Source organism: Antennarius striatus, chromosome 14 (genome assembly GCF_040054535.1).
Source record: "Antennarius striatus isolate MH-2024 chromosome 14, ASM4005453v1, whole genome shotgun sequence".
Taxonomy (NCBI): domain Eukaryota; kingdom Metazoa; phylum Chordata; class Actinopteri; order Lophiiformes; family Antennariidae; genus Antennarius; species Antennarius striatus.
The window spans coordinates 4,766,697-4,781,138 of NC_090789.1; the positions used below are offsets into that span (position 1 = coordinate 4,766,697).

Sequence of the window (14,442 nt, forward strand, 5' to 3'; positions counted from 1 at the left end):
CCACCCCCCCACTCGCCACCCCCCCCCACCTTTACCCATCCAGAGCTATTAGAAAACCACGGTCACCGTATCACGTCCATGTGCCCTCACACGAGGTCACACCAACAACCGCTCTCCGGCCTCCTGCTCACCAGATGTGACTAAGACCCGGTTTTTTAACATCTTCTCCTGCGGCGGGGTGGGGAGGGGAAGAGGAAAGAGGGAGGGAGTGAAAAAAAAAGAGCAGTTTTTCAGAGAAGGGGAGGTGAGGGGTAAGGATTTTTTTTTTTTTTTCTTTCTGTTTTGCAAATCTGGTTCTACTTAAGAGCGCCCTGGAACACATTTCAGAAATTGCAGACATATTTTTTCGGAGCGGTTTTGGGGAAGATAGTTAACAGGCAGTAATTTCCAACACATGGCAGCCGTCATGTGATATTTTGAAAACACCAGGCAGACAGGCTGGTGTCACACACACACACACACACACACATACAAATAACCCTCCCCCCTTTTTACTGTTATCCTCTGCCATCGTTTTTTTTTTTCTTCTTTTTTTCGGCGCTCATCCTCTGCCTTTTGTGTTTGATTTCCCATCTGTTTCTCATAGACGCTTAATGTTATCTCTCGTTTTCAGTCGGCGCTATCCTCACCTCCCTTTTTTCCTCGCTCGTCCTCCTCTCTACGTCTTGCACATCTGTTTCACCCTTTCATCCCTGTGTTCCCCACCAGTCATCCACATCAGCTGGACTCTCCTTCATCCAGAGCTGCATTTCACCACCTCATCCACCCCTTTACTTCTCTCCCTCCTCTCCCTTCGCGCCTCTGTCTCTCTCTTTCTCTCTCCATAGTAAAAGATAACTGTCATGTAAAACATGAAGGCCTTTTATTGTCTGTTGAAAATTGATTTCACTCCCGAAGACAGTTATATGATTCCTTTAAAACGCAGACACACACATGCAGATACAAATCGGCTTAGGGAGAGGGTTCCATCTAGCTTGAGGAGATATAACAAGGTGGTGGTGGTGGTGGTGGGGGGGGGGACACAAATTGCCCACTTCGGCTGGAGTGTATCGGTGTGTGTATCGGTTGTGTTTGTGTTTAGAGACGGTGTTGATGCATCAGTGATTTTAAATTACGCTCGCACTACAAGGGTCCAGCAATTCAGCTGGAGTTTATTTGTGTGAGAGGAAAAGCTTTGTATTTATAGGCCCACAAAATGCAAAAATAAAATAAAAACGCACACAGCCTACAGTGAGATTTGTGTGGGGAATTTTTTGTGTTTTTGCTGCAGTGATATTAATTCACGGATGCACAACAGATATGCAAGGAGCGTGTTTGCTGTAACGCAATTGCAAAGGGAAATACGTCTGCATTAGGGTGTGTGTGTGTTTGTAGTGTTTTGTGTGTGTCCTTCTCTGCTGGCTGAGAGTCGAGTCTGGGAAAACACCCAGATCCATTTGGGTTCATTTGGCTTCGTGTCAGCATTGGCATCAGAAATGAACCGAACTGTATACACAAAGCGATTTTCAATAGGCTGGTTTCCATCAGATGACCAAATAAGGTCAGCAGATGCTCACATCGGATTTCTGATCGCGTTTTTTAGCAAAAAGAAGAAGAAATCAAGCATTGTTATTTTGACATTTCGCCTCAACGGGGGGAACGACAGCCGATTAGATCTGTGTAAATAAACGATGCTTCGGTTTGAGTTGTCTAAATATCTGGATCTCCATTTTTGAACTCAGTGTGGAAAATAAAATATAAAAAACCCTGATGTTTTGAGTCAAGCTATCATTGTAACAGCAGTAAACTCACCCTGTTGCTCTCCTTCTCTGTCAAACTTCTTTTACCTCTCCCTCACCCTGACCCACTTCTTCTCTTTCTTCATCCGCATCTCAGTGTTTTTGTTGTTTTTTTTTCACATCACCCATCTTTATTTTTTATTTTTTACAAGACCCCTCAGTTCAGTTTTGCCTGGCAACGAGATGCGGCGGCAATCAGTTCGATTTGAGAGGACGCGTAATGGGCGCTGTGAATCATTTTTATTATTCCTTAACACTTCCTTCTCCTCTGTTTCTGTGAAAGAGACGCTTTATTTCAACAGATGGGTAAAACAGACGTTACTATAAATCCATATAAAAAAATAAAAAAGAAGTAAAAGGACTTCTAATGTTATACACCACATATGTTTTATTGGCCAGCGTGAGCATATATAGGCATGTGTGTGTGTGTGTGTGTGTGTGGGTGGATGAGGTGTTTTTACGTGTTTTGTTTTGGATTTTTTTGCATCTGTGTGCATATGCGCACACGTGTGCGCGGTAATGTCTGCTCGATAGAAACAGATGGCGTTCAGACCTTTGTGCGCGATTGAGAAATCTCCTTATGCCTTTGCTGGCTTGACAAAGTGTAAACACACGTGATGTTACACACTGAGACAGAAAAAACACAGATATGGTGGGCGGGAGACGCAAAAGGAACGTCGGTACTGATCAGGAGCAGATCTGATCGGAGGCTTTATGCACTTTTTATTTTGATAACTAATTCTCTTTTTAACATGAATCCATTACTTTACTGCCTTGCTCGCATCACACTTTTGGTGTCATTGATTCATGTTGCCAGGAGATGAGGTGAAGCTGCAGCAACCAATCGGATCATCGGGATGAAATTTAAGAATGTTAAGGAAGTTTTTTCCTTCCAGATCTGTAGAGATGGCAGGATGGTGAGGGTGAGATAAAGAAAGAGAAAAGAGGAAGAGAGAGAGAGAGAGAGGCCCAGAGGGACACACTGATGGTGATGTTGTTCTTCATCCTGCATCTGCTGGGAAAGGAAATGAATAAGATGATGGAAATCCAATCCTTGTGAGTGTTGTTTTGTTTGTGCAGGCATCCCTGCAGCTGTACACTTCTGGGCGTCTGTGTGTGTGTGTGTGTGTGTGTGTGTGTGTGTGCGTGCATGTGTGTGTGTGTTTGTGGGTGTTGCATCCATACATCTTCTTGACAAGCGGGTGGAGTTTGACGGGACATGCTCTGCATACCTCTCCATCTGGCTGCCAACGACTGCGCATGCGCATGTGTGCGTGCGTGCGTGTGCATGTGTGTGCATGCATGCGTGCACTGGTATGGTCTAAAGCAGAGGATGACCGAATGAGGAGAGGTTTGCTCCTCTTGCATGCTGATAGATTTCTCTTGTTTCCTGAGCGACGCTCCGTCTGAATCTCAATCGACCCACCTGTCCCTCAACCGCAGTCTTTAACGAATTCATCCTCTCGTTCTCTCCTCTTCTTTATCTCTCTCTCTCTCTCTCTCTCTCTCTCTCTCTCTCTCTCTCTCTCTCTCTCTCTCTCTCCTCAGTCTGCTCCCTCTCTCCACATCTGTACACCAGCAGAGCAATCACCACAGGAGCCACTATCCCTCCATCACCGTATCACTCCATCTATTCCATTACCTATCTGTCCCGCTCCCTCTCTTCAGACATTATTGCATAATGTTTGCATATGTGTGTGTGTGTGTGTGTGTATGTGTGTGTGTATGGATAGAGAGAGATATATAACACACCCAGAGGCACACTGGCACGTTGTGGACATTAATTCTCAATTCACAAGCTTCCCGTGGCGCCGATACAAACACGCTTCTCACTTCAGCACCTACATTTGATTGAGAGCGCTGATGATATTGTGCGTGTCGAGATTATATGTGTGTCTGTGTGCGTGTGTGTGTGTGTGTGTAGGCAGGCCATAAGCAGGTCAGTCTATATGCATTTTCCCATTTAACTCCATAATGATGATGTCTTATGTCTGACTAATGCAATCTTGCACCCAAGCAGGCGCCACCACACCGTAAATTGTTTATGTCACAGCCGCTACCTCTCGAAAATTCAACCAGCGTGATTGAAACCCATTGTCGTTTTGAAGAATGGGATTTGCCTGTGTGAAGTACTCTCGAGCGGCATATTACTGCTACTATCAAATCATTTTCCAGGTCTTCAAATGTGCGCTCGCATCACGCACACACACACACACACACACACACACACAAACACACACATCCACTCATACAAACGTGTACACACAGCAGCAACAGCAGTTGGAGCTTATGAAGTGTGTAATTGAGATTGTTTGACTCTATCTTCTTATGATAGACTTTAAAGTCATTTTAAACTCTATGAATAATATGGAGAATCACAGCGAGGCCTTGTCCCATTTCTCCAGGTGATTTGGAAGCAAAACGACCTCATGGATTTATACGAAATGATGAAATCTATGAATAAAGTTTGATTCAAGATTGTGTTTTTTGCCTTGAGTTGTTGCTTGGAAAAGTCCTTCTGTAACATATCGAATTGTTTCTCGGGGACTGCGTTCCTCCTAGATATCGTTCATTGCAACAACTTTGTTTTATGCGAGTGATGTAACTTCCATGTAACCTTATCATAAGTCAGCAGGGGGATAAAATCTTTTTTTTTTCTTTGTGCTGGAGCGAGTGCGGGAGAAGGAGAGGGAGGCGAGTAAAAAGAGAAAGAGATTTTGCAAACATTGAGGATCACATAATCACGGACGATGCAAATGGGTGATGTAAGCGTGAAGACATTCTTGTGGGAGTTAGGTACGAGTCCGGGAGATTGTACCTCATTTCTAGGATCGGCCCGTGAGTCAGAGGGGCGGATTTTAAAGAGATTAAAGATGTTACAAACAAGAGCGGTCCAACTTTTTCTTTTGTTGTTTTACTTGGAAGCCAATAAAAGTGAGTTTTAGAGGCTTTTCAGTGAAGGTTGCACCTTTAAAGTCTATTTTATTCAGGGAACTCTTTACAAAAAAAACGTGAAAAAAAAAACATGATTAAAAAAATGTGAACACAGAATTCATATAAATGGATTTTTCTTTCTTTTCTTTAATCTGCTCACAGTTATACTCCCAGTGATAATGCAAATCAACAGTTTGGCTATTAAGGATCGTAAAACAATAATGTCCCAGGTTGTAATCAGTGGTTTATACTAATGGGTTTTTTACTACACAACACTGTAACAACGCCTGCTATTAGTATTAGTACAAACCTGATTATATGGATACAACCTCATCCATCCTGGGAGCTCTTAATCCACTCACATATCAGTGCAATTTCCTTTGACACGTGCAGTAAGAGTAACAGTACACCTCTTTGTTTAATTAGGCATCACTGCAGCCCCTGACGCTCTCATGGGTTGGAGTCTCTTTCGGGCCTCTGGCGCTACAAATATTTGCGGTGAGAGCTCATTTATGATGCTTTCGATAAAAACCACACACAGAGAGGCTGTTATGAGACGTTAATCACTGTCATCCAGCTGCCTGATCGTCAATACGGTTTTGGCACCTTTTTTCCCTGCACAAGCGAAGCAGCACACATTTGACAGGACTCTTTCATTCCTTTATAGCTAATTGCTAACCTCTTCAACGACTGTCCGTATCCTCTTCAATCCATTAATTCCTGGACAGCAGCACTTCTGAGAAGTCGTAAAGTGACTTAGACCGAAGTCGAAGCACTCATCGGCCCTTTCCATTACGGCACCGGCACACATCAATACCCGATCAGTCCTGCAAACGCCATCCATCCATCCGTCGGCCACAGAATCGGCTGCTTTGCCTCCGATGTGCTGCTGGCAGGGCAGTAACAGGGGCTAATAAATGTACAATAGATGTGCATTAAGTTCGACCATTAACTTTTAACAGATGTATTAGACTGGAGGAGACGCCCGACTTTGTTTTCAAGGTTGTTTAAGACTGCTTGTTGAGATGCTGCTGCTGCTTTGGAGTGTAATTATGCATGAGGTAGCGAGCGCTCGCTATTGTTCTGCTTTGCTCTATATTGCCGTAATAAAAACGAGGGGCTCGTCTGACTGACATCTGCACGTATATACTTTTTTTATTTTCTTGAAAATTGATGGCATGCATACATGCCGGGAGCTGTTTTCAATAATGTGCTTCAGTTGTAAGATGTATTTTTATTTTTCCAAAGACTGGGTAAATTACCTGTTTTGAGGGTGGGTGGTGGTGGTGGGGGGGTGTTTCTATTGATTCAAATGTCATAGAAACTGCTGAGTGAACGGTTGGATGCAGCCATTTTCAGCTGAAGTTATTGATTTTAGTCTGCTTATATATTTGCAGTGTTTTCGATCAAATCAGAAGCAGAGAAGATGCTGCTTGTAAGTGTTTGTATGTGTGCGTGTGTGTGTGCGTGTGTGTGTGTGTGTTTGTGTATGTGTGTATGGATGCATACAGCTGCTGTGTACATGGGATTTGGATTTCACGCCATTTCGTTCTTTATCCTTCATCTTATTCCTCTGAGGGATAGCAGAGCTCCAGGCGCTTTATAGGGGTTATATTTTTCTCTCACTTCCACATGACGACAACCATCCAATCATAACCCTGACCCGGGTGTTAATCTCCAATTACAAGCCTGTAACCAGACTCATCTTTTTTACACCGCCGCAGGGCTCACAATGCCACGCTGGGGTTCAGGTGGATCTTGAATCCAGATTTTTTTTTTCCCCCTTTATGTACTTCACATTGAGCTTAAAATGATTTTTTTTTTAATGTGAACAAATATTAAGAAGCATATTTTCCCTCCTTTTAAATGACTGATATCCCAGTCTCCTCTGAAATCACTCCCCCCCCCCCACAATAATGCTGTAAAATTGTATTTTAAATAAAAACGACACTGCGTTCTGAAGGCAGCTGTCAGTAATGGACCTCATTTAAAACGATCCATTCCTCTATCCAGTCACAAAGATTAAAATATGTGAAGAGTTGTCCTACTGTCTAACAATAGAATCGAGGCAACCGGGTTAGAAATGACCACCCAATTAGAAAAGCCAATACACAAACCCATTGGAAGCATGAGCTCAGCGGTGCAGAAGGGTAAGTAGAACCATGTGTGATACGGTGACTTCTCTCTATTTAGCTTGGGCTCTTTAACTATATACATGGAGGGTCTTAGTGTTTGACTGGAAAATGATGAATTACCGTGGGCGCTGTCACCCGGCCGTCTTTTTTAATGACCTTGTATTTTTGTAGATCATTTTTTAGGCAGGCACACAGGATATGATAACTGGCAGCCAGAGGTAAGACTATACGCTTCCACCGGCTATTCGGAGATATTTTGGGTTTATAAAACAAATAGTCGAGCCGGGACTATTTTACAGTGATGAAATAAGAGTAGTAAACCTTTCTGAGTCTGGTCAAGTCAGGAGGACAGAGACAGTGTGTGTGTGTGTGTGTGTGTGTGTGTGTGTGTGTGTGTGTCCATGACTCCTTTTTCACCTCCGCTATTTTCTGCTTTCCCAATCACTCATCTTTTTTCCACTAATCTCAGCCTTCTACCCATTCATGCTTCTCTCTGCAGCATCATCCTTTTTTTTTTTTTTTCCTCCATATTTTCCAAGTTAGATTATTTATTTATTTATTTTTACATTAAGACTTTAACTTTAACTGCATTGAATAAAAGTTTAAGTCGAGCCCAGCCCCCGGGGCCTGAACTGGACCGATCCCAGTTAAAGGCTAAAGTACTGAATGCCAAAGGTTTGCTGTGTTCAGGCTTGGACTGCATTTATCAGTTCACCCCAGGCTGTGTTCCATTTTGCTGGGAGTCTGATAAACCCAAGCTCCTAAATGACTGTATCAGCTGAGTCCAGCTCCAGAGTCTTATGGTGACGGAGGGACATCTGAATTTGTCAGAACTACCTCAGGATCTTTGAAAGATGTGTCAAGAGTTGCAGCGTCAGTGACTTAGTTAGTTCTAAAAAACAAAAGCGTGTGAATATGTGACTCTAAAGGGCCCATCGATGGCATGAAAGGCTGTTTGTCTCTCTTTGTGTGGACGCTGTGATGAACTTACAGCCTGTCCTTTAGCCCATTATTGGATTTGGATGTGCTCCAGTAAAGGAAAAGCAGTTAGAGATAAAAGGAATGGGTGACTTTTTAGACAATCAGAATCAAACCTTTCTCATTCTTAGACATCACAGTTCATTCATGTTCATCTTTCATTCATTTCCTCGAAGGTCAACCTGTATCGTGAAACCTTTCCTGCGCCCGATTTCTCTCTATGCAGACTTTCAAGTGACATCTCCATCTTTCGCTCATCTGCCCGCTTAAATCTGAGCTGGCGTGACTAAAACACTTCGTCACGGTGCGCCTCGGCAGCGGCGAGGCAAAGCGCTTCCGAGGCTCCGGCCCGGCTAACAGGCTTAAGCTGTCCTGTCTCACTCAGCCCCGGCATTTATCTTTCATTTCACCCAAATTCAACGCTGCGGATCCGAACAGTCAGAGCAGAGGAACGGCTGACAATAGTGGGAGAACATGCAAATATGTATATGATTGCATAATTGCATGCATGTTCATTACGCACACACAAACACTCTAAAACACTAGAAAGATCTTGTGGAAAAAAACATTTTCTTCCACACACACCCTTGCAGTGATCATGCCATTACTACATGTGTGTGTTTTTTATTCTGAACGCATGTCCGCTCCATGATTACAGACCTTCCCTTCCTCTCTCATCCCAACTCTTCCTTCCTTTCCCTAACATTCCTGCATCCTGCACCCCCCCTTTTTTGTCAGGAGCCCTGGTGAATTCTGATTGGCCCATTGCTGCTTCCACCAAGGCAGATCATCCATCTGACGCATTCGGCGCTCGTGAAACTCAGATAACGTCTCGTCTTTCTCGTCTGATGCGATTGATGCGGTTGGTTATCTCCTGAGCACAAAGCGACTGAATTGAGCGAAAATAGCATGTTCGGAAAAGGACATGTTACGTAGATAATTAAAGCATTATCTTTGATAGTGGCTTCATGTAATGTCAAAGTTCAAGGACAATAGTTGGTCTGCTTCAATTACTTCATTTACTACTATTTTTTTTCTCCTACTGCCTTCCAGATGTGACTATAGCAACCAGAGAAACAAGCATTGAGGCAGTGTTCTTGTGCGTGTATTTGTATGTGTGTGTGTGTGTGTGTGTGTGTGTGTGTGTGTGTGTGTGTGCGATCTGCACTGTATTTGTTAGCAGGGGGTTGGGGGGATTTGTGGGTGTTGTGTTGCTATTCTGTACAACCAGCATGCAGGATGGCACAGATGGTGTCGGAGCGAGACCCGTGTATACTCGCTGCAGATTTGCATCTGATTCGGATTCACGTCCCTCTCGGTTGTGCGTTTGTCGGTCTGAACACGTGCATCTCCGTCGTTTTGATGTGACGGGGGCCCGGCCGCCTAATTTTCCAGAGTCGTGTCGTCTTGCTGCACCTCACAGGCGCGTCGTGATCAAATTAATTCCTCCTGCTGTGTGCAAAACGATCGTATAGTTCCTGGCGAAGCGCACAGATGTAGAATGTGTCGCCTTGAGCTTGAGCTTTATTTCCCGTTAAGCTATCAGTGTTATTGTCACTTTTGTTATACCCCATCTGATTTGATTTCCCCCTTTGACTCACCCCTCAGATCGCGCTGGGAAGCACTCCACCATGCCCGACTCACCTGCGGACGTCAAGACGCAGTCCAGGTTGACCCCTCCTACCATGCCGCCTCCTCCCAGCACGCAAGGAGCGCCCCGAAATAGCTCATACACCCCCACCACATGTGAGTAAAAGCCTGGTTTTATAGCAACGTGTTACCTCTTCCAAGAAGCGAACAGCTGTCGTGTTTGATTGTTGATAATGAAAGCTATATTTAGAAAGCTGATGCAGAGGCAGTGATCTTCTCCTTCTCGTTGACACACACACACACACACACACACACACACACACACACACACACACCTTACAAAACAACCGCTCCAATCATTGATCACCATTTAAAAGATGATTGCTTTTATTGGGCAGTGAGATTCTCCTAATTTTCATCCATTGATTCAAAGTGAATCAATGAATGTGGTGGTGAATAATTAATGAATTATAAGTCCATATAAGTAGATATATATATATATATATATATATATATATATATATATATATATATATATATATATATATATATATATATATATATATATATATATATATATATATCCCTGTGAACAACACACTGGTGGTTGTAGAAATCACTTCTGAGGTGACTCAGAAAACAGACATGGGCGTAACCCAAACATCAAAACACCGAAGCACCATTCAGCGAATCGATCCCATCCTCACCAGTTTGAATTAATCCTCTTCTAAAACAAACTCGGCTGAGAAGTCCATCCACACCCCTGTGCTTGCAAAGCTGGTGGAACGTTTTGCTATGACGTAAACACGCGGCCTGTGACGAGCAAAATTACAACCTGGTATTCACAGAGGAGTGCACGCTTAACCACTTGCATGAAGAGCACTAGAATCAGAGAATGAAAGTCCCTGCAGTTCAAAGTGCTCAAAAGCACTTAAATCTGCATTACCGGTTCTCTGCAACGGAGGGACTATTTTGTTCTCCCTCAATCACTTCAACTCTTCCTTTCGTCATCTCTGGTATTTACTTTCTCTCCGTCTCTCTTTCTTTCTCTCTCTCTCTCTCTCTCTCTCTCTCCCTCCCTTTTTCTCTCTGTCGCTCACACTCCACAATTAACATTGGGGTTTCCGTGCAAAGAAGGAGGAAAAGGCCTGAGTCTCTCATTACGCATGCCAAAGGTTTGAACAAAGCAGTATGCTTTGATTTCCACCCAAACGTAATTGTTACCAGATGCAGTTTGAGTATCTCGTCTCTCTCTCCTCACTTTAACAGTGGCAGCTTTGGATGGCGGCCAGAAGGGGAGTGAGTGGATCACTAGTCAGAACCTAATCTCATTAGAGAGAAAGCTTTGTGCCGCCTTGTATCTCTTTGTGCGCCAACTCCCCCAACACACACACACACACACACAAGTCCCGTGTTCCAGGAGGAAAGGGGTGGGGGGGGGGGTCGGGGTGAGGAGAGGAGGTGATATGGTGGGGGTCAAACGTCCCGGCTTGTTTTGGACAGCGCTGAAGGAGAGAGAGAAGGAGAAGGAGGTCCGGGGAGGCGACGCGTCCCAGAAATATGTTTTTTACGAGAGGATGTGCAGCGCAGGATCAAAGGAGACGGCGTGATTGGAAACAAATGTGGAGGATTGTGAGTTTTCAAGGGGGAATGTAAATCATTTCAAATGAGTGGTTAGGTCTCAATGAAGCCGCTGTTTGTTGTTGCCTTTGTTGGTGTTTGCGAAAGGCGCAGTCAGGGATTTCATGTTATTTTTAAGCAAAATGTACAAAATACCAAACTGCCAAAGACGAGTGTTTATCAGATGTGTCTAATTTCTTCACATCATGTCCCCTTCTGTCCTCGTTTCACACAGTAACCAACGGCAGCAGTCACTCTCCCACGGCGCTCAACGGCGCTCCGTCTCCCCCGAACGGCTACAGCAACGGTCCCAGCTCCTCCTCCTCGTCCTCGCTGGCCAATCAGCAGCTACCGCCGGCCTGCGGCGCCCGGCAGCTTAGCAAGCTCAAGCGGTTCCTCACGACCCTTCAGCAGTTCGGCAACGACATCTCGCCCGAAATCGGAGAAAGGGTTCGCACGTTAGTCCTCGGACTGGTGGTGAGAGGATAAGTGAATCCAGTAGTCGTGGATCTTGAGATGTGATTCATTTGTTTCGGGATTTTTTTTTTTTTTTCTTCAATCCAAAAGTTTAAATAGTGTCAAGTTTGTTTCCAGTCACAAAGATGAATACATCAAATATTTAGACATACTTATGGTTGATTATGAAAACCTCAGGGGTTTTTTTTTTGTTTTTTTTTATCTGTCTGTGTCAGAAACTTGATCCATGTGATCTTTCAAGCATGAGAATAAAATAAACACTAGGGGGGGAGATTTGCACAGCTCTGCCCCAGGAATGACATTCATCAATGCTTGGCAGCACAAGGCCCGATGCTTCATGCAACCATGACAGCAGACTTCTACTCTGGGATGGATAATAGCTTCAAAAGCAGAAGCTGGGCGCCTTTTATTCACCTGATTCAATTATAATTGTGTCAATATTATTAAAAAAAAACAAGATTCGACAACATCAGATGTTATATTTTAGCATCAAACCTGTCGAGGTTACATAAAATACCTCCTGCCGTGTGCATTTGTTGTGCCTAAAACCACATTTATTCAGCCAGAAAAATAAAAATTGCAAGTCAGAATCAATCAGGTAGAGAAAGAATTGGATACTCAAACCCGATCAGATAATACTGCAAAAAAAAAAATATATATATATATATATATATATATATATATATATATATATAAAAAGTAAAGCAACACTGAAAAACATTTAACCAACAGAGATTTCAGGACAGATGCTGTTCTGGCTGATCTTGGTTTTATTTTGAAGGCCACATTAAAATACATGTGCAAAAGATTTTACATGATCTGAGAATGTCTCAGCATAACAAGCAGGGGGGGGGGTTACAGAAACAGTGATAGAATGTTCTGGAGAACGGAGGAGGCGGGAGGAGATGGAGGGAGGGATTTTTTTTAATTAGCCACACAGAGCATAGCCTCCTTTTTAGCTTCACTGTGTTTATTTTTCTCACCCACTGCACATGCACATGCCTCCCTCCTCCCCCCCCATCTCTCTCTCTCTCTCTCTCCTCCCCCCTGCCTTATTGAAAAGAGTGACACTGTTAATTAGCTAGTTGTGTGCTGGGGAGACGGGGGAGAGGGAGACTCTGGAGGTTTCTCTAGCTGTCAAGAAACAGCCCCTACGCAATCTGGGTGAACAGATGTAAAGCTGAATGTAACAAAATTCAGGTCTGGGAAATGCAGAGGGACATCATATCTACTGCTTTTTTAATGCTTTTTTAATGTTATTGTTGTTTGTGTGGGGGGGGGGGTTGTTTTTTTTTACCTGTTACTGAGCCGATTCTTCTCCCCAGTGTTCGCCCCTTTTTTCTTTCTTTTTTTATCCCATCTTCCCTCTCTTTTTCTCTTCATCTTGGGGGGGGAAACGGTTCATGTTAGCAATTTTTTTTTCTTAAAAATAGTCGTCGCTGTCGTCTTGTCAGCCCGTTAAACGTGACTTTTACAAGCAGCCCCCAAGAAGTCGAGACAGAAGACTTGTTGTTTTTGGTGTGAGATATGTAACCCACTTCTGAATCCCCACCCCCACCCCCCTCCACCGCACTAAACACACATTCATGCACTCATCCTGTTGAGCAAACACACAAATACCCTTTCAATCTAAATATACCACCCCACCCCAGCCCAGCCCTCTCCCTGGGTTTTTGCACATTTGCCTGTACTTCCCATTCTTTTTAATGTATTTAGGTCACCTTGGTTTTTATGTGATCTCTGAGGGGAAGACAATCTGTGGGGTCGAGAGGTCACGTGCCAGGTCGTTCCTGCAAGTCTTACTTCACATTTTTTGGAGATAAAATGCTGATTAAGCATTGTGTATTAAAGCATCTTTACGACATAAAAATGTGCCCATTGAAGCAGAAGCGAGCTCATGTACTGAAAACTTTTATTCTACATTCATAAAGTGGATGTTTTCATTGGTGTGTCGCTGCTTGCTGTGGCTCTTTCCACTTTGACTTACTCCATATGCTTCCTCTTACAAAACCCCGAAACATCCACCGCAGGCCAACGTATAGCTTAGCTTCCAATAAGTAATATTATCGCTTAATGCCTTCCACATGGGCTCAAGTGTTGTTTCTCTCCCTGTCTTTCTCTCTTTCTGTCTCTCCTTTCCAGAATTCCACGCTAACCATCGAAGAATTTCACTCCAAGCTCCAAGAAGCCACCAACTTCCCCCTGCGACCTTTCGTCATCCCCTTTCTGAAGGTAAGCATTTGACTTGCGGGTCCACTACAGAAGGGTTTTTCGGCCCGTCCAATCGCCCGAATCTGGAAAGCATTTTGGCGAGCCTGGATCCAGATGTGCTTACTCATGTTTGTGGGGTTTTTTTTCCTCCGTGTGTTGCAGCCTGTCTCTCCTATGCACCTTTATCTTCTGTCGTATCTATCCCCAAACCTGTTTTTTGTCCCGTCCCCCCCCCCTTGTTTTGCTCTGCAAAAAATTTCGCAAAATACCGTCGCTCTTGTTTTTTCGTCTCTCACGCCCCCGCCGTTCTCGTTGCTCAATCCGTGAAGTTAAACAGAGCTCAGGTCGTTTCGGTGCTGAGGCTGACCTCACTCTTTTAGGATTGCTGCTTAATTCGATGTTGTTTAGACTATACTTGTTTTTCTCTCCAGGATTTCTTGAAAGTTTTTGGGTTTTGTTTTCTGCGTTGGAACATGATTGTGGAGATGATTGTGGGTTTTTGTTCCGATGACAGCATCCTCCTCTGCAGCCTCCTTGACCTCCATCTCTCAGGCTTGTTTTGCTAATCGATTCTTCATCCCACTAACGCCGCGTTTCCACTTTCCCATTTTCAGCCATTAGCATGGTATATTACCACAGGAAAGGACGCTCTATGAAGCATCCTCCTGTGCCCCTCGCTTGAGTCCATTTGTCAGCGGTTGCCTTGTTTCACTACACGT

General features: G+C 43.9%; 1 protein-coding gene across 12 annotated transcripts in view; it reads left to right on the forward strand.

The window, feature by feature from the left end:
• Positions 1-14,442, forward strand: part of runx1t1 (RUNX1 partner transcriptional co-repressor 1) — a 109,350-nt gene that overhangs the window by 78,452 nt on the left and 16,456 nt on the right. For all 12 annotated transcript variants that reach the window (XM_068332709.1, XM_068332707.1, XM_068332714.1 and 9 more), the window contains 3 exons: positions 9,434-9,571; positions 11,271-11,512; positions 13,655-13,744. In XM_068332709.1, coding sequence (XP_068188810.1) covers positions 9,434-9,571; positions 11,271-11,512; positions 13,655-13,744 — 470 coding nt within the window. The remainder of the gene's footprint in view (positions 1-9,433; positions 9,572-11,270; positions 11,513-13,654; positions 13,745-14,442) is intronic.